Genomic DNA, 21,833 nt, shown 5'->3' with positions numbered 1-21,833 from the left:
ATTTCAATGCAGCCGGAAGATCTGAGAAATTATTTTAACATCACCAAGACTTTATTTCCAAATTTATAAAATGGGAATAGTATCAATTTCTGCCTCATAGACTTTCGTGAAGATTAAATTAGAAGATAATGCATGGAAATCACTTGGCTTGGCAATTAGGTTATAGTCTACAGATGTTATTGATCATTTGGTTATTACTCTTGTGAGAAGGAAAATTTGAAGAGAAATGCTATGAATGAGCTTTCTCTCAGCATGTTCTTAAGGTTAATTTTGATCAAATATACTCAAGAAGCTTCGTTATAAGTAGAGCATGAATGGGTTCGTGACTTTCTGAGTGAATTTTGAACACACATTGAAATACTAGGACACTTCAGAATCTAGTAAAATGCATGGCTTAGTGTATTGTCATGGTTAAAATTCTTGGTAATATAAACAGTTTGTACTCTTTATTTTGTTTAGGAAAAAGCCGACTTCAATAAGGAGACTCCATCTGTTTGTGAGTGTCTATAGAGGGAAAGAATTTTAAAAGTAGGGAAGAGACGATATTTTATAAGTTTTGTGATATATTGAATATGTTTCAAATAATTTTATCCAGAAACCAGCATGGGAACTGCTAATGCCATCAAATCTGACAAAGAGTTTTTAATCTCAGTAGTTACCTCAACTACATAATTGTTATAATGTTTGATTATTCCCTTGAACAGTAGATTTCATTTGGATGTTGTTTTCATTTACAAACATCTACAGTTGATAACATCCTGAACATTTTGAACAGCCATCCTCTGGTATTAATATACTCTTCCTTTCCTGCTGAATACATTTCTCATAGAAAGAGCTTATCAAAAGTATTATTTTGATTCAGTTGGTTAAGACTACTAAGTCACTTGAGAAAGATCGTTTATTTGCATGCTGTAAGAAAGCATTTGGTATTATCACATCTTTTGGGAAATACCCTCAGTTTTAAAAAATCACATTGCATCTGGTTACATCTTCAGGCACTTTTTATATTAAAATGACACTCTTACTTATAAATGAGACTCCAAAATTCTGGGTACTTCCTAAAGGATATACACAGGGAAAACAATTGTTGGGATTCATGGGTAAAACACAGCTTAATTATTTTGAGGAAGGAGAGATGAGCAGATATCCTATTTCTTGTCCTTTCCTAATCTACTTTCGTGAACTCCCAAGAATCCCTTTTCACATCCTCTTTTGGTCCATTTGTTACAGGTTAAAAGTAAGACTTTCTCTGCCCTTTACGATATTTTCAAGTTAATTACCTCATTGTACCTCAATTTTCTTATCTATAAAATAGGAGTAATACATTGTATCTGCTTTATAGGATTGTGAGGGCTAAATACGCGTGGAGTATCTGAATCAGTGCCTTGCAAAAATCTACCCAATAAATACTGGCTGAATTCTTATCATCATTATCATCATCATCATTAGGGTCTCTGTTTTGGTTAGTGTACCTGCAGCTATTCCAACACAGAAGGCAGCACCCAAGGAATCTTGTAACTCGTTCTTCTCCCAGCCTCCACTGTTCATCAACTATTCTCTCTTGTTCTTTCCTGTTACCCAGCCCTAGTTGAGACCGTCATCATAACACCCTTGAACTATTCTAACAGCCCCTGGAAGGGTCCACTTTCTTTCTTCAATTTATGCTTCACTTTGTCCCAGAGTTCCAGCTCTGAAACACACTATATGATCCCTTCATAAGATCTGGGCAGGCACTATCTCACTGGTCACCTTCCTTTACATACATATATAAATCTTTGCATACTTTAGATAATTATTTCCCAATTGCTTAACCTGGAGTCTTTAAAATGCAGACAAATGAATTAATGCAGCTCTGATCTTCCACATGTATTCGTTACTGGGAAGACCAGATCTCACCATCTTCTGAATGTTATTTTCATTCAGAGAATTTCTGTACTATAATGCAGGGCACACAGTGTCATTTTCAGCAACATGAGTGGAACATGAGGAACATCATCTCAGTGAAACAACTCAGAAAGACAAATACTGTATATTTTCACTTATAAATGGTAGCTAAATAATGTATATACATGGACATAGAGTGCAAACTAATAGACACTGGATACTTGGAAGGGTGGAAGGGAAGTGGATGATGAGAAATTACTTAGTGAGTACAATGTTTATAATTCAGGTGATGGAATATATATAATTAAGGTGATAGATATGCTAAAAGACCTGACTTCATACTATGCAAAATATACATGTAACAATATTACACTAGTATTCCTTAAATTTGTACAAATAAAAATGAAGATGATTGCACATCTTTAAATCATGGAATCAGTGTGACCAGGACAAACTTTGGTTCAAATTCTAGTTTTACTGCATTCCAACTCTATAGTTTTCATTTTCAGAGCCTCATTTTCCTCATCTGTAAAGTGGGATCATATTAGCTATCTTCTAAATTATTGTGAAAAGTATCTGAAAGTTTGGAATTGCATAAGCCATTAGCAAATGCAAAAATGGATTGTTAAGCAGACAGTGTCTCAGAAAATAAAGACAAAACTCCTAAACAAATCAGGAGAATTTGTAATGAGGATTTCTGTAATTTTGTAATAAGAACAAGAGGATTTTTCTAAGTATGTAATAGAAGTCAGAAGGTATGAAAGAAAAAGTTGATAAATGTAACTACAAAATAATTTTTTAAATAACCACAAATAAAAAAGCATAGATCCAGAGGTCAAATGCAGAACTTGGAAAAACTGTCAGCAACCTACAAAGGGTTCATTTCTTTACTGTGTAAAGGCTTGACAATCAGTAAGAAAAAACTAACAATTCAAGAAAAAGTGGGCAAAAGTTATGCATGATAGTAAACAGACAAAATAGAAATGGCTCTTAAACATTTAAGGCATTCATTCTTATTCCTAACAAGACAAAATACAAATTAAAGTCACAAGTTGCTTGGGTGCAGTGGCTCATGCCTATAATCCCAACACTTTGGGAGGCCGAGAGGATCACTTGAGCCTAGTTCGAGACAAGCCTGGCCAACATGGAAAAACCCTATTTTTATAAAAAATAGAAAAATTATCCAGGTTTGGTGGCATGCACTTGTAGTCCCAGCTACTCAGGAGGCTGAGGTAGGAGGATTGCTTAAGTCTAGGAGGTCGAGGCAGCAGTGATTTGAGATCATGCCCCTGCACTCCAGCCTGGGCAACAGTTGGATCCTGCCTCCAAAAAAAAAAGGAATGTAAGTCACAAGTTGGATACCAAGGATTAATAAGGTGGCTATTGGTCTAGTGTTGAAGATGTAGATAAAAAAAGGCACTCTCACACAATTTAACCTTTGGGATAAATTGATACACCTTATAGAGAGAAATGTGGTAATATTGATCAAAATTTACAATGCACATTTACTTTGATCCAGCAATCTCACTGCTAGAAATATGACCTATAGATATATCTATACACATACAAAGTAAAATAAATACACGGATAAATATTAACTGTCACACTATTAACAATTTGTAAACAACTTGAATATCCCTCACAATGGGATTGATACCTCATGATAGAGATAAATGTAAGTATTTTATAATAGCACTTAACTAAGAAGAGCACAAAGATGAGCATAATAGCACTTAACTAAGAGGAGCACTTAACTAAGATGAGCACAAATAAGTATAATAGGACTTAACTAAGATGAGGCAGGCCTATACATACTGCTGTGAAAAAACTGTTCAAGATATATTAGCTGTGTGTGTGTGTGTGTTGTGTGTGTGTATATATATATATATATATATCAATGTGTGGAATTTGTAAAAAGAGAAGTATGCAGGTTTATGGTTCTATAAGCATAGATTATATCTGAGGAATGAATTTATATAGCAGAATAATAAGAATATAAAGACTTTTTACTATGTATAAATATCATTTTTAAACTCAGATTTGTATTATATGCATGTATTGCCTATTCAAAACATAAATAACAATAATTTAAAAGCAACTTAAATGTTACAAAAACTTGTCAGCAGTCCATCTGAGGAAATGTGTATCCTGCTAGTACTTTTTGGTAAAGTTTGCTGATATAATATGTCTGCTCGTGTCTTCTGGATACTTCATAGGATAATAACATACATGTCAAAATACTGTGGAGTCTGCTATGCTCAATTAATTGTATCACATCAGTTGTTGCTGAAACCCTTAGTCAAGAATATCTAATATATTTTCTATGTCCTGGTTATTATTTTTTTGTTCCTTTTTTCTAGTTTCTGAGTCATATGCTGAGCCACTTCAGTGTTCCAAGTGAGTAGTCATCTCATTTTGATGTACGCCAGTCCTCGTTGGACTGGCTGCTTTCTTGTACCTTAGCTTGACATGCCATTGCAGAAAGAAAGGAAAGGAACTGTAATTCTTTTTGGAATGTATATTATATGTCAAGCACTGTATTAAATGTTTTGCATGTTTAATATAATGTAACATTTATAATCATCATCATAATTAAGTAGTCACTTTGCTTATTTACAGTTCTCTCAATAATCCTATGAAGTTACTCTCAGTCTTATAATTTTACAAACAAACAAACAAACAAACAAAAAACCAGGGCTTAGTTAAATTAAATGACTTAACCAAGGGGTCACACCAAAGAGGTTTGGCTCAATATGGCTTCAACGCCTGTCAGCTCTGTCCTGTACTGTGCTGTCTTAAGTACTGACATACTCAAAATTCCATTTTAAAAATACAGTGACTTTCTAGTATAATATTTCAGGGTTTTATCAAATATATTTTATATAGTTAATTCTATGTAAAATTTCATGACTTTATAAAAAGCAAGGATATCAAAAAATGTAATTTTCCTTGGATGTGAATATACTCTGAAATTATTCTTTCAAAATGCCTTCTGTGTGTGAATATCTTCTCCATTAACCTCAAAGTGACCAAAACCCTCTTGCTTTTGCTAGGACTTTTTGAAGCCAGTCTTAAAATGTTCTTGTACTTCCCCCAAAACTTAAATTTAACTAACACATAATTTTTACTGAAAAAAGTCTGTATTTTTAGAGTGATGGAGACTGATTTTTTTATATTGCAAAAATCGCTAAAAATCCTCTCTAAATAATTTCTATTTCTTCCCCTAAAAGCCTGTCTATGATTACTGCCCACTTTTCCTCTCACTGTCTTCTCCTACTCCTCTTATGCTCTAGGCTGACCTGTCTTTTATATTATTTCTAAAAAGTATCTCAATTTGTCTACCCTACTTCACAAACTAAAACTGTAGTGTGTACAACTTCAGCAAACTAAAAGCCCCCATTTTATACATTTTTTTTTCTCCTGCAGACCCTGGAATGATCTAAATTTACCTTACTCCATATGTATTGATTATATTGTGAGATTGTTTTCTATTAATAGATTTCCACAGTTTTAGGATTCTAAAATATCTTTTGGGATATGTCTCTTGAGAGCCTATCTGCCAGCGCTCAGGAGCAGTTTTGGACTTTTGCTTGTTGCTTCTTTGGACTTTGCCATTTAATCGTTACATGCATCAGCTACAGGGTTATAAAAGCACTGGAAATATGCTTAGTTAAAATTTATCCAATGAAATGACTTGGGTATAACGTATATTATACTTGCATATCGTCAGCCCAACAGACATTGTTCTGGAAAATCTTTTGAGATCTCTTAATAAAATTATGCCAGTTATCTTAATTTGACATATCTTTTCTAATAAATAGAGTTAAAATATAATAACAGAATTAAACACTCAAAACCAAAATAGGGCATATTTGATATATTAAATATGTTAATAGTGTCTAGAAATGTTAATAGACACTAGAATAGTATCTAGAAACAGTGTCATGGTAAATTTGATTATTATTGGTTTTTGCAATACAGAATGAATACTTAAGGTACATCCTGAAAAATGAACCTGTAATATACTACTGCTGACTATGTAGCAGGAATAAATGGAACCCATATTAAATGTACTTTTAAAAAAGTATTTAAAGTATTAAAAATATTTATGTTCTGGTTTCTCTTCAGAATGACTATATCTTTTTGCCTTTTACTAAAGTATTAAAAATATTTAATCCATACGAATTTTTCAAAGTTTACTTCAGCAATAGTAATATTACTAATAAAAATGGAGTTATTACTATATCTAGGTACTGTGCTAGGACCTTTCTGCATTATTTTATTTAATATTCATAATATTTGTATGAGGCGTTATCATATCATTATCCCTGCATAGATCAGGATATTGAGGCCAAGGCAGATTAAGTGACTTGTCCAAGATAATTTTGTAAGTAAGTGGTTGGGAAACAATTAGACTTTACTGTCCAGGCATTGGTAAACAATGTAATACAGCTATCTCTCAAAGACAAATTGTGTGATTATGTTATTATTCTTTGAATGAATTTCAAAAGAATTCAGAATACATTGAAAAGACTAACAAGAAACATTTAGGGGAGCTGAATTTGTGATTTGATGGATTTTCTCTGGACATATATCAGCAGATACTAGCAGATGCTCACCTACAATTACGAATATTACAGAGACTTAGATAAAATTCAGTAAGCTATTCTAGTTGTTTATTTTGCTATTTACTCCATAATGTTCTTGTTTACTTGCATTGTCACTTCTCATATTTTCTTTCTTTAAAATTGTTTTCAAGCAAGGTCCAGGTTGATGTGAACTATGATATTATATGACTTTCAGTATGTAAGGTTTATTACATATGAAATACAGAAAAGAGAAAGGGGAAAATATGGAAAGGAAGGAAAATAACTAGAAAATAAACAAAAATAAGAACTGCTCACTTGGAGTCAGAGAGGAAATTGGTCATCACAAATTTAGGACCTTAGAAAACTTCCTTTCCTACATTTGTTTGATTAGAACTGTGTGTCAGAGAAAAACAGCATTTTATATAGCCCCATCTGGTTAACATCGATGAAAAATTCACGTCCTCAGTTCTTTGGGTTTTAAATGTGAGACTGGGAAGAGAATGGATCTAGAAAACCTGTAGAATTATGGCAGTAGGGATTACCAATGAGGGGACAGTTGGAATGGCAAGGAACCATTCTGAAGTGGGAGCTAGGCAGGTGGCTAGCGTGGAAAGAATGCAAGATAAAGAAGAGTGATGAGGCTGGGTGCAGTGGCTCACGCCTGTAATCCCAGCACTTTGGGATGCCGAGGTGGGCAGATCACCAGAGGTTGGGAGTTCGAGATCAGCCTGGCTAACATGGTGAAACCCCATCTCCACTAAATATACAAAATTCGCTGGGTGTGGCGGCACCTGCCTGTAATCCCAGCTAACTTGGGAGGCTGAGGCAGGATACTCGCTTGAACCTGGGAGACGGAGGTTGGAGTGAGCTGGGATTGAGCCACTGCACTGCAGCCTGGGTGACAGAGTGAGACTTGGTCTCCAAAAAAAAAAAAAAAAAAAAAAAAAAAAAGAATAGTGATGAGACTCAGTGACAAAATTGAGTCTATGGTGAGTTTGGACTTTGTAAAACTGGAAGTAGGAAAATACTCAATTGAAAAGTTATACCAAAATAAATTTGTTGTACAGATATAATTTAATAGAAACTGTTGCAAAATGGATTTGTTACTTTTGTAATATAATTAATGTTTTCTATTCTAGTTATTAATGTTATCTAGATGAAGTTGCTTAAGAAATGGTTGGTTAACACTCTACCAGTCCAGCTCAGGTGTCAGAGAGCCACAGTCCTTTTGTATATTACCTGATGAAATGGGAGAGTTCCCTGATTCCCCTCACAGGATGTGTGACAGGATTGTGGTTTGCCTGCTTGATTGATAGTCGCTGCTGCTCAAACCCTGCGGGGAGGGGGAGCACACAGACGGACAGGTGCAGGAGTCCAAGTGGGCATGTGTTGCAGTGTGCCCTTGTAGCCCTGCCCTCCATGGATGGCTTGATGTTAACAAGCTCAATAGACCCTCTGCCTTTTCACAAGGGTAGAGGGCCAGTGTGACAGCTTTCTGTATCCTGAATTCTTGCCCAGCATCCCAGAAGTACTGGGTCACACATGGGCTTGAAGGAAGAACTCAGGGTTTTATTGAGTGGTGGAGGTGGCTGTCAGCAGGATGGATGGGGAGCTGGAAAGTGGATGGAGTGGGAAAATGATCTTCCCCTGGAGTTTGATCGTCCAGCGGCTGAACTCCTCTCAGTGTTCGGATGTTCCTCCTCTTCTCACTTTCTCTACCATGTCATTCTGCCGTTCATCTATTTGTCTCATCTCTTCGTCTGCTTCTGGAGCCTGGGATTCAGGCTTTATATGGGTACAGGATAGGGTGTGTGGCGGGCAAAAGGCAACTTTTTAGGTGCAAAAACAGGAATGCCTGTCCCCATCTAAGGCTGCAGGTCTCCAGGCTTGAGGGTGGGGCCTTTACCAGGGAACTACCCTCTTCTACCCAGTGTTTCCCTGTCTCCTGTTCATATGACTGTAACAGTTATGAAACCAGGAACATATTTTTAAAGGCCTTGGAAGATAATACACAGCATCAAAAGATACATTAGTTAGGAATCTAAATCCTCGCCATTGTAACTATTCTTAATTATTGTGAAGCAGCAGAAAATAACACAAAAATGTACCACACTCTAGCAGAATATGGTTAAATGTAAGCAGGGGTGGGTTTATTGGTGTATGATAATTAGAAGGGATGGTTTACCCTATATATGTAGCCATGAAGAACAGTATATATATGTTATCCCTGTTACTGCTGGTACAAAAAGGGCCTGTGATACCCAGTGTAAACATTTGGTAGGTAGGAAAAGGGCTCTGGACTATGGAAGACCAAGGAAGTGAACACTTTCATTTCACCTAGACTCATGAGTGCTGTTGATTCTGCTGTATCGGCCTTGTCTGCTACAGTTTCCTTCTTCATTACTGCTACTCTCTATAGCTCATAAAGTCCTACTCATGATTTCCACTGGACTGAAATATAGCATAGTTCTTCCTGGTCTAGATTCTACTCTTGGAAATGCACAAACAATGGATAAGAACTGTGAACAAGAAGATTCCATAGGATTCAGCCTATCAGAGAGGACCTTGAAGTTCTGCTTTATGAGCCTGCAGGCAAAGAGTGATCACTTACCTCTCAAGCAGCCTCTGGTCCTCTGCCTTTGAGCCATCAAGATGCCTATGTCTTCTCTTCCAGCAGCTATTTTGTCTCACATGACAGCTGTTAACAACGTGCCTCCTCCTCCACTTCACAGTATACCAAGTGAGTGGGAAATACTTTGGTGTTCTCATTCATCTACCGTTGTTTTCAGTGGTTCTTACCCCAGATATGACAACTGGGGTTATTTCAGGGTTGATAGCGACATTGGCAATCTTATTGACAGTGCTAAGGAATGGAAAGAGCATAGATGTGTAAATCCTGCTTGGTCTACTTGAAGTCATTTCAGTACTCTAGGTCTTAAGTACTTTTTCTTTGTAAAATGAGGATCTTTATGAACTCTTAGAGCTTCAGATACATCGAAAGGTTTCTAAAGATGAAAGAAAACAAAGGCTCAGAGAGGCCACATGTTCCACCAGCTATCATGTTCCTTTTTCTAGCAGATCTTCTACTCCCTACCAAGAGTTGGTCCTACTACCCTTAATGGGATAATTAATACTTAATATTCTCTAGGAGAATTCTCATTTCAATTTGACGAGGAAAAAAAGATAATTCCTACTATTCCGACTGTGAAATTTATTCCTATTTAACTTTTTAATTTTCTAGTCTTTTACTTATAAGAATTAAGTATAGAACTAGATATTTCAAAGTTTATACAATTGACAGTATTTTCTCATTTTATGTAATTGGTCTAAACCTATAACATTTTCTTAAGATTGTAAACACTTCTTATGGCCATAGAATTTATAGATCTATTATTTGAGCACCATCATTCTGACTTATGTATGAGTCCCAGTGTTAGTTAAGATTTTAAAAAAAATACGTGGATAACAAAGGTAATACTTGTGACCCTTTTCAACTTCAATAAAGCATTAACTCTTATTTTGTTATTCATTGGGCAGATTTATAGTATTGATTTGAAGAAGCTAAGCCATGCATCCTTTTCCCTTCCTGTGAGAGTTAATTTCTCCAAATACATTTTAAAAAATTAATGCTCATAGTCTCCAGGTTAAAAAGGTATCACAGGTGGCAGTTGATACTCCTTGAACGGGTACACTGATGTCTTGAATCGTGTTAGATAAAATCCTTATGGTAAACAAAATTAATTCCATTTGTACATTTGTATTATCATGAAAACATTCTTGCATCTGGTCAAAGTTTTCTAGTTCTACTTGAGTGGAAATAAGAATTAAGTGCAATTTTGCTGAAGAAACACAGCTTCCACTATTCAGGTTTTATTTGTGAAAAAGAAAATAAAAGTCACCATAAAATAATATTTTTAAAAAGCCCAGGAAACTCAGTAGCTGGGAGTTAAAAGATCAAATTAATTTAGAATCAATGAGATGAGATTTGTGCTACCCTCTGTAGTGCCTCCCAAGGACACTTAACTTCTGTGAAGTGATTAAAAGATGAAAAATCAGCAGCAATTTAGATCTCAGAACTGAATCGAGCATAATGGAAAGTGGTGGAGCTCCCAGTGTTCTCTTTAGAGGCTCCCACTTGATGTTTCTATGTCTGAGACTTCTCTTTGAGGATGTGCCCGGCTTGCCTTAATAACTGTGTCTTTTTGCTAACTGTACAAGGCCACAATTTCCCTTAGCAAACACTGATTGTCTCGCTGCTGAAACAATGATCTCATGGAAGCCAATGTGTGGTGAATGCTTTCAATTTATGAAATGACTGAACCTGCATTACAAAGGATATATAAATGAGTTTTAAAGGCAATGGGCATAAATAGGAATGCATATTTACATACCTAAAGAGAAAATCCAGCCATTGTATACATCCTCGATACTTTGTATTTGTTGAGTTAGGTTGGATTTAGTGACTAATTCACCTTCTCTGTAAGTATTTATTTATTTATTTATTTTTTTATTTTTTTTTTGAGACGAAGTCTTGCTGTCTTGCCCAGGCTGGAGTGCACTGGTGCGATCTCCGTTCACCACAACCTCTGCCTTCCAGGTTCAAGCAATTCTCCTGCCTCAGCCTCCTGAGCAGTTGGGACTACAGGCGTGCCTGGCTAATTTTTGTATTTTTAGTAGAGATCGGGTTTCACTATGTTGGCCAGGCTGGTCTCGATCTCCTGACCTTGCGATCTGCCTGCCTCAGCCTCCCAAAGTGCTGGGATTTACAGGCGTGAGCTACCATGCCCCAGCTGTCTGTATTTATATGTGAATATTGTTAATTGACTGCTTTCTATAGTTAGTATGTAAACATGTAGCATGCTATGTTATTTCATGTATTTCTTACAATAACTCTGTGTCTTTGGTGGATAGAATAGTGGTCCCAGTGATATCCATGCCTTAATTCACAAATGAATAGGTTATACTACATGTCAGGGAGAATTGAGGCTGCACATGCAATTAAAGCAGCTAATTGGCTCACCTTGAGATGGGAGAATATTCCGGATTGTCTGGGTGCCCGCCACAGTTGTGAGAGCCTTTATAAGTGAAAGAGGAAGGCAAGAGAGTCACTCAGAATGATATGTGAGAAAGATGAGAAAGACTCGACTGGCCATTGCTGGCTTTGAAGATGGAGGGGTGGCAAAAGCCAAGGCATTCAGGCAGCCTCTAAAAGAGGGAAAAGCAAATAAGTGGATTCTTCCCTAGCGCCTCCAGAAGAATTGCAGTCCTGCTGATGTGATTTTAGCCCAGTGAAATCAGTTTCAGAGTTCTCATTTCCAGAACTGTTAGATAATACATTTTTATTGTTTTAAGCCACTAAGGCAGTGGCAATCTTTTACAGCAGCAATAGAAAATTAATACGTGTTCCAGTTTACACTTAAGGATAATAAGGCTTAGGTTTCACTCTAAGGTTCACACAGATATTAAGTAGCAGAGGCTCCTCATAGCGTCCTCTGTGTAAACGAACTCTCTCTACTCACAACAACAAAGCTAGCAGCATTCTGGATTGCCCCTTACCTCCTGCCCTGAATTTCTTGCCCATTTGGCTTCTTAGATGCTATTAATGTATGGGAGGCAACATGTCACACATCTTCAAACACTCCTTCACTGCTATCTTGTTGACTCTGAAATTCAGACTTAGACACTTCAAGTAGTTAATCTTCTTGAGCTAGTTTACTGCTTATGGTTCTTTCTTCTTTGAAACTTTCAAGTCTTCTCCTTTTCTGGTCTCTTTGACTTCTGTCTCAGGATTCTTCACAGTTTGCTAACCTTAGGGGAAGAATGAACGCTCTCAAAAGCAAAAGAGTTGTTCCACTTTTCGTTCTGGATGAGATTTATTTTAAAAACATTATAGCTAGCAAACTGTACAATTTTACCACATAAGTGAAATGGCATCTGGTTTAAGTACATACATGACCCATTATTATTATAAGTTGTTTCCCTGAAGAGACAGAAAAAAAGGAAAAAATAAGTCTTATTTTAAAAATTTTTTAATGGAAGGCAAGAAGCTGTTCTTCACTATTTGGTTTATGGTCCAGTTAACTTTCTTTCTTTGGGTAAATTTGCTGCTACTCTATTTTCTTCACACTAATTAGGCTTATTCTTCTGAGGAAGAATGGGTTTAAAAATATGCTTTCCATTTTGACTACTGGTTGACTTGAAAAAAAATTTCTGTGCTTTTCCAGTTCCAAAAGTGTTTCAAGTTCACCAGACATTTCTAGATACCTTTCATTTGTTCCAACATATGAGTTGGAGAAAAAAAAAAAAAAAAGCATTCAAGATAAGACCAGAGACACGTCAAGAAATTTAGAAACAAGATAGTACTCTTAAGCAAATGTTTTTCTTTGCTCTTTTTCATTTTATGGCTTTACATTTACTGCAAATCTGAAAAGACTGTGTCATCATTCCTAAGAGTTCAAAGGCATTTTCTATAATTTGAGAGTTTTTCCGTTCTTTGGTAGCCAAGGATTAAAGGTATATATTTGAAAAAGTGAATATTGTACCATTTAAAAGTTTTAAACCATTCAAATCCTAGGAATGCAGGTAAGAAAAAAAGGAGGCTTGCCAGTGAAGAAGAAAAACAGGGAAGTGGATTGTGTAATGTGTAAAGAAACCAAGTTTAAGAAAAAGAAAGAACTAAAATAAATAAGAATGAAAATTCCAAGAAGGAATAAAAGGTGGGAAAAAGGTTGAATGTGTCCATTTCTGTATCTGTATAATCAATGATAGTCGCAATGGGATGTGCTATCACAAAATTCAGAAGTATTGAAAAATTTTTTTCCTTGCCTTAAATTTTTAGGATAAAAGCCAAATTTTTAATCCCAAGGAGAAAAGATGGGTGTTTTATTGTAAAGCAAATATTTAGTCTTTTTTTCCTATTACTGTTATAACTATTTTGATGTACTTTGTGTCAAACCATTTCGAGTGGCCTTTAGAAATTAAGCTGTGAGAACTTAAATGTGAGCTTGATGGTACCTGGGAGTTCAGGCAGGAAACAGGAAATGGTGAAGTCAATTGCAATGCCTTGCAAATCACATCTCTCCACTAGATGTCAGGCTAGGTCTCCCCTGCGTCTCAGGCTACTGCTCTATCAGTCTATTTCAGAAATTAGTCCTGTTATTAGTTCCATGTTACCAATCCTTCAGCCAACTGAAGATGCTGGTCCTCCAGCATCTTTCACGGAACTGATCTCTGGTCTTCCTTCCAACATATATTATGAACTAGATTTACTTGTCTGATAGGATGATTAAACTTTTTGATCACTTTAACTCTCCATCCAAAAGCTGTCAGGGTCCTACTCGCCTTTAAAACTTAGATTCTAATCTATTTTCCACAATCTGGCATTTAAATCTTTCATGATTAGGCTAAAATCTGTCTCTTGTGTTCTAGATCTTATTCTCCATTGATGTAACTCTCCTCTACAGCTAAAACACTTTGTTATTCCTTAAGCTTATCTGCCAATACTGATTAGAGGTATAGGAAGATTTCAAAGGTTAAATTAACCATTCAGATGGACACACTTGGCACATATGTGGAGTAAAGTTACAGCCTTCCATAAGGACACTGTTAGGGGTTCCCCTTCTGTGGAAAAAGTCCCCAGATGCCTAGGCTGCAGCCCACACAGCCAGCCCTCTTTGGCTACCTACATAGTAGCTCAGGTTTAAGGCAGTGAGAGTCACATAGGGCAGATGCTGAATTGCCCTGGCTTAAAACCCTCATAAACCATCGTTTTTAATAAAAATTCCGAAGGCACTGCTTCCAAGTTTCCTGTAAGAAAACTCTCAATTACAAGAGTTAAGGTACTCAAGGGTAGCTCATTTCAGTGACTGCTCATCAGGTATTCATACATCATCTGTAGTGCTTCCTAGTCCAAATGCAAGTCATCAATCCAAGATCATTGTTATCATAAGCAATGTTGCCCAGCAACACTGTTAACTGTACCTTAATCTGGCCTATAAGGAACAGAGCTGGAGAGTTCCCATGCTGATAGGAAAACCATTCCTTTAATTACACCATCATAATCTTCACCATACTGTCATGCCTTAGCTCATGTTTCCTGTGTTTGGGGTTCCCTTTGCTCTTCCTCTGTTTGTTCTTATTTCAGTTCTTCAGAGTTTTTGTAAATTACTTTAATCTCCACAAAGGCTCTCCTGACTTTTCCAGTATGAAGAAACTGTATATACTATTTTAATATAATTGTATTTATTAATTATAATCACATTTTATATAATCACATTTTATATAATCATATTTATATAATTTTTATGAGTCACTATAGAGCCAAGAAGTAGGATTATTGGATCATATGGTAATTCTATTTTTAATATTTTTGAGGAACTTTCATACTGCTTTCCAAAATGATTGTATTAATTTACATTCTCACCAACAGTGTATCAGGGTTCCCTTTCCTCCACTTTCTCTCTAACACTTATCTTTCGTTTTTTTGATAGTAGCCATGCTAACAGGTGTGAGGTGGTATCTTGCTGTGGATTTAATTTGTATTTTCCTGATGATTAGAGATATTGACCATTTTTTTGTTGGCCATTCATAGGTCTTATTTTGAAAAATGTCTATTCAGGCCCTTTGCCCATTTTTCAAGTTGGACTATGTGTTTTCTTGTTATTGAATTGTTTGAGTTCCCTATATATTTTGGATATTACCCCTTTATCATAGGTTAGTTTGCAAATATGTTCTCCATTCTGTGGGTTGTCTCTTCACTCTGTTAATTATTTCCTTTTCTGTGCAGAGGCTTTGTAGAGTTATGTAATCTAATTTATCTACATTGACTTTTGTTGCCTGTGCGTTTGAGAAAGCTGAGGCAGGAGGATCGCTTGAGCCCAGGAATTTGAGGTTTCAGTGGGCTATGATCATGCCACTGCACTCCAGCCTGAGCAACATCACAAGACTCTGTCTTTTTTTTTTTTTTTTTTTTTAGATGGAGTTTCGCTCTTGTTGCCCAGACTGGAGTGCAATGGCGTGATCGCGATTCATTGTAACCTCCGCCTCCTAGGTTCAAGTGATTCATCTGCTTCAGCCTCCCAGGTAACTGGGATTACAGGCATGTACCACCACGCCTGGCTAATTTTGTATTTTTAGTAGAGATGGGGTTTCTCCATGTTGATCAGGCTGGTCTCAAACTCCCAGCCTCAGGTGATCTGCCCACCTTGGCCTCCCAAATTGCTGGGATTACAGGTGTGAGCCACCACACCTGGCCAAGACCCTGTTTTTTTTTTTTTTTTTTTTTTTAAAAAAGGATGAATTTGTGGAGAATTGATATATTTATAATATTCAGTCATCCTACTCAATAACTGGTATCTTTACAATGCTCAGTCTACCTCCTTCTCAGGCTCAATGGCTCACACCTGTAATCCCAGCACTTTGGGAGGCTGAGATGGGAGGATCCCTGGAGGCGAGGAGTTTGAGACTACCCTTGGCAACGTAGTGAGACCCTGTGTCTACCAAACAATAAATGCATAAATAAATACATCTTCTGCTTCAAATTTATGTAAGTGTTCTTTTCTTGTATGCCACTAAATAAAATTTATTCCTGGGTATTTTATCTTTTTTCTATTATGAATGATATCTTTTTCTAATTGTAAAGTCAGTATGTGAGAAATATTAAATTTAAATTTTTAAAATCTTTTGAAATAATCACAATCTTACAGATGTTGGAAGTTCAGATTAAAGGAACTTATTTTTCTAGAGCAATTTGACATTCCATCATCCCCGTATTTTAGTGTGTATTGTTAAAAAAAACATTGTTACATAATTACAATACAACTATCAAGATCAGGAAAATTAACATTGACACATTACTGTAATCTAATCTTTGGACCCCATTCAAATTTGGTCAGTTGTTCTGATAATGTCCTTTCTAGTAAAACAATCCAATTCAAAATCTCATGTTTTTCTGGTCAGTGTGTCTGTTTTATGCCAGTACCATACTATTTTGATAGCTTTATATTTTGAAATCAGACAGTGTGATACTTTTAGCTTTGTTCTTTTTTCTTGAGATTGCTTTGACTCTTCAGGATCTTGCTGTCTTATCTCTTCAATTTCTTTCAGTCTGGAATAGTTTCTCAGTTTTCCGGGAGACTACAAAGTAGTTATTTTATAGAATATCTTTTAATTTGGTTTGTGTGATATTTCCTCATGATTAGATTTGAGGTAGACATCTTTGTCAGAAATATCACAGGAGCGATTTCATGTTCTCCTTCCATCTTATCAGGGACCATATGATCTCAGTTTGTCCCACTCTTGATGATACTCACTTTAGTAATGATTAAGGTGATATATGGAGAACTTTCCACCTGTAAATGTACTCTTTTCTCTTGTTAAATTAATATGTTTTGTGAAGATGTATTTTAAGGTGTATAAATATTCCATTTCTCATGAAATATTAAAGTAACATTAAATAGATACATTGACCATTTTTTATTTGGGTTAAAAAAATAAAAATTAGATATATAAACTGTGAGGTTTCTATTTTATTCAAAGAGTTTTAAGGAGTTACTTTAATTATATATTTGGATCACATTGGTCACAGTTTGGACAGTGGGAGCCACTTTAAGTTGGTTTGAGCATTTCTTTGCTTCTGACACAGTGAGATTTTTCAAACTCTTTTCATACTTTCTTTGTCTGATCCCTGGAATCAGCCATTTTCCCTAAGAGCCCTGTCTTATTTTAATGAAAATTTAAGATTTGGGTGCTCTGTGTGTCTTGATCTTAGGATGCCGTTGCTCCCAGGCCCTCTCAGTGGACAGATCTAGGGAATACAAAGTCACATTTGTATTTGTTTGTATATCAGTTTATATGTATATATATATTAAAAATTGTGAGTTTACACTGATTTCTTTAATCCTAATGCAGCACCACAGGCTCATTCTTATCTTCTCCCTTTCTGTATTTCTAACTCCCATCTCTGAAGTGATAAAGCTTTCTCCTATTAGCTTTATCATAACACCTTTGAGCAGTTTCCTTGTTTGTAATCTATCTTCCATATTCACTGCCGTCCATTCTGACATTTAGCTCTGCGACACTCCCTCTGCCTCACACCTCACAACTGCTGTCCTTACCTGGTTGTTCTGAGACTCTGCACAGGCCCACCTTAACGTGGATGCCCTCCACACCCTGGTCTTGGATGCTGTGATACCTTACCTTTCACCTCACCTACTCCTGGCATAGATGTCTACCATCTGCTGCTGTCCCATTGGTCTTAGGACTCACTGTTCAAGGAAAAGGGCAAGCTGTTGAATTAGTTACTTCTGTAATAAGCCACTTCAGCAAGTACTCTAATGGGTTTCTGGCTTATGTACTTGTTTTCTATCTATATAATTATAATAATAGCAAAAACTGATTTGTATCTTTCTTTCTAATTTCTATATCTTATGCATTTCTTTTATTAAATTGTGTCCTTTGGTACTTTCAGAAATTTGTAGCACTAGTGTATATCTTTATCTCGTTCCTGAATTTAATGCTATTGCTTCTGGTGTTTCAACATTAAACATGATTCTATCTTTTGGTTTGATCTACCTACCAGCTTCAAAAAAATAAACTTTTTTCAATTTAAGCTGCTAAGAACTATGTTGAATTTTACTGAATACTTTGTCTGTATTTGGGGAGATTATAATTTTAAAAATTTCAACTTGTGGAAAATTATATTGCTATATTCACTAATTGAATTTTCTTTGATTACTTGCATAAATCTTACTTTGTTGTATGATCTTTGTTAATATGTTGCTGGGCACTATATCCTTATATATATTTTTGGAAAATATTCATGTGTATTTGTGAGATTAATCTCTGGTTTCCTTTTTCATGTTTTGTCATATTTGAATCTAATTGTTTTGCTTGCTTCATCAAATAAATTTAAAAACTTTTCTATGTTTTGAAATATTTAACAAGCAAAAGTATTGTCTCTTCTATGAAGATCTGATGGAATCCACTGTGATAATGCCTTGTTTGATGCCTCTGTATGTGTGTATGTGTGTGTGTGTGTGTTTGTGGTGGAGGAAAATTGCTTTGAGATTATTCCCAGCTTTTCAAGGCAATTAATTTACTTAGGCTTTTCTCTCTCTTCTAATGTCAAATATAAGATACATTTTCCTTAAAAAATCATTTTTGTTTAGTTTCAGTTTTTTTGACCTTACATCTTTGTGTAAAAATTTTTTTTAAAATTTCTTTTTAATGATATATACTGTTAGTTAGTTCCCAATTTTCTTATGTTGGGTACTTATGCCATTCTTTTTTAGATATGCCTGTGATTTACTTTTTTCTTTCCAAAGAACCAGCTCTTGATTTTTACTTTTCTGTATTTTTTGTTTTATAAATGTATTAATTGCTTTTCTTTGTTTTCTCCTTTCCATTTTTCTTATGTATTTTAATTTTCTTGTATTAAATACTTGAGTTAAAAGCTAATTTTTTACTTTATTCTATCTTTCTTCTTATAATATCAATCATTTTTTTCTTCAGAGAAATACTTTAACTATACTCTGTAGGTTCATGAAAGGATTCACTATTTTTACTTTATGTTTCATAGTTTTAGTTTTAATATCCTCTTTTGATTTAAGAATAAAATTTGGTACATGATTAATATATGTAAAAATCTTCTACATCCTTAGTGATTCATTTTCTATTTGATTTTTGTTGGATGACTAATGGGTTATTGGGGTTTATTTTGCCTCCATTTATACCTTCAATTTTTGCTTTATGAATTTTGATGGTATATAATTTGGAACAAAAATGTTTAGTAGTTTGATTCTATACCTATATCAAATCTCTGTTTCTTAATTTATGAACTTTAGACAATGCATATGTGTAACCTAGTATGAAATGAGAAAAATTTCCCTCTTCACATATTGATTTTGTTACAACAAATATTTATGTCCTTGGTTGGTTATATTCATATCTTTAAATATTAAACCTTTATTATTTTTAATATTTCTTAAACTGTAACTATTAATTATCTACTTTGTAAGGGAATATGTACAGATATATATTACATGTTCTCCTCTGCTGAAACTTCACATTTGTTACTCATTATTTGTACTATCTCCATTATAACCTGTGAATAATTTATTTATGTTAATGTTTACAAAATTTGCCTACACTTTATTAGTATAGTTTGCATCCTATTTAAGTCTTAGTTGAATGGGTATGTGATTTCTTCACCCAGTGCTTACTAGGCTAAATTTGATATCCAAATAATATCTCTTAGGTTTCATATTTATTAGTTGGGGAATAATATTCATGAGTCATATTTTTTTCTTCCCTGAGGTTGCCCTACTCTTTGCAGGACACTGCTGTGGAGAAGTCTGTGGCCAAAGTTTTTCACACTTGTAGAAGACTTCCTCTTTTGGCTTGCTGCTAAAATAATTATTTCTTTATCTTTGAAATATGGTAACAATTAGTTGCTAATCGAGTAACACCTAGAACATCTAATCTTTTTTGTAAATCATGTATCATGATTTCTCTTTGCCTTTCTGGGTCATGGTATTATATTTAATTCTGCAGATTCAAGTGTTTATATAAGTATTCTTGCATTATATCTTTGAACATTTTTTGTCTACTCTTATTTCTGTTTTCTTATTCGGAAATCATTTTTACATATAGTATCTGCTCCCTATTTTCATTTATTATTTTCTCCTTTGTTTATATTTTTCCTATTTATTTGAGTGTATTAGTCTGTATCTATGACTATATTTTCTTAAATCTTTGTCATTTTTGCAGTTTCCCATGTGGATTTTATTTCTGCCATAATTTTATTTTATCTTCCTCTTATTTCCTGAATATTGCCTGCTTGTAATTTCTTTCTGTTTTCTTATTTATGGTTAATGCCTTATAATTTTGTTTTTCTTTCGTCAAAGCTGTGTGTGTGTGTGTGTGTGTGTGTGTGTGTGAGAGAGAGAGAGAGAGAGAGATGGAGAAGCATGAATTTTTACTTCCTGGCATAATTATTACTCTGGTGCATACTATTTGATTTTTATTTGCTATTATAAATTAATCATTTTTACCTTATCCCTTAGAGCATATTGTGCTTAGGTTCCAGGATTATTAAATAGTGGTTATTTTTTGAAGGTAGTTTACTTGTTAGAAAATAAACGGTGGTGGAGAGTGCCCTGGTTCAGCAGACAGATTGAATTTTCTTGTATGTTAATGTTGAACACTTTTCATCAACTCTGTTCTGTTCTTTTCCCTAAACAACATGCCCCTAACTCGTGCTGTCATCGTTTATATTCCCAAGGTTTGTGTAGTTATTTGGCCATAATCTATTTCTTTTCAGTGACTGAGATCAGCTGCTTCTGTGTGGATTGCCACTTACATTGTCCTCTGTATTATCACAACAACTTTATTCTGAAAAAAAAAATGACTGTTATGTGGGACCCCTGTTTAACCCCGCCTTTCATGAATGTCATTGGTTCAAGGGTATCCCTTTAGTCTGTCCATGTCGGAACATCTTCCCATTTCCAGTAAGGTTTAATGACTGCATCCTTCAGAGCTATATCAGCTTCCCCTGGAAAACTCTTCCCTTTTTCCTCAAACAAGAGAAGTATGCGTTTTCTCTTGTACCTCTTTTACAGTTTATTGATGTTTCACTATTTGGTTGATATTCTTCAGAATTCATAGTTAGAAAATATGGTTAATCCTCAGTTTTACTGTAGACCAGGCTCCTTCCCCCTACTTCTATTTTTTACTCTTTATGTTATTGAGTGGGCTGTTTGTCATGATGAATAGATTTTTAATGCTGAAAAAAATGACATTGACTTGATGTTCAATCTCATGTAGATTGGAGATGAAATAATTAAATATGATCTTCTGCAAGAAACAGGGTGGTTCTGGAGTTTTGAAAGTATTATTTTAATAACATTTTTATTTCCACTTACCTGCCTTTGTTATTTTTCCTTGATTTGATTTTCATTGCACGGAACTGACTCTTACCTGACAAATTAGAGTCACATTATTATTACTTATTCATTATAATTTACTAAATAGTATTTAAATCCAATCATTATGATAAGTTCTAGTGTTTTGGTTCAAGATGAATAGAAAATGGACCCTGTCTTCAGGGGATCGTCATAAATCTGAAGAAATATAGATATAAATTAAAAAGTCGTAAAGAAAGATATTCTTTCTTTACGTAAAGTGCAACTATTCTTGTGGTGCTATAAGAGCACAATGGAAAATACATTTACCTTTTTCTATGGAAGACGGGTTTCAAAAATTGTCACTGGTTAACTTCTGAGATGGATCTGAAAGTATGGATGAGTTTTTTAAGTTGAGTAATGATCCAAAGAGAATATAATATCAAAAGGACAAGATATG

General features: G+C 35.0%; 1 protein-coding gene across 1 annotated transcript in view; it reads left to right on the top strand.

Moving 5' to 3' along the window:
• Positions 1–9,001: 9,001 nt before the first annotated feature.
• CNBD1 (cyclic nucleotide binding domain containing 1) overlaps positions 9,002–21,833 on the top strand; it is a 594,524-nt gene continuing 581,692 nt past the window's right edge. The window contains exon 1 of the mRNA XM_050801223.1: positions 9,002–9,213. Coding sequence (XP_050657180.1) covers positions 9,126–9,213 — 88 coding nt within the window. The 5' untranslated portion in view covers positions 9,002–9,125. The remainder of the gene's footprint in view (positions 9,214–21,833) is intronic.

Source organism: Macaca thibetana, chromosome 8, assembly GCF_024542745.1.
Source record: "Macaca thibetana thibetana isolate TM-01 chromosome 8, ASM2454274v1, whole genome shotgun sequence".
In the NCBI taxonomy this organism is placed as follows: Eukaryota; Metazoa; Chordata; class Mammalia; order Primates; family Cercopithecidae; genus Macaca; species Macaca thibetana.
Note: the sequence above shows the minus strand (reverse complement) of the source record. Positions and strands in the feature narration are given on the sequence as shown.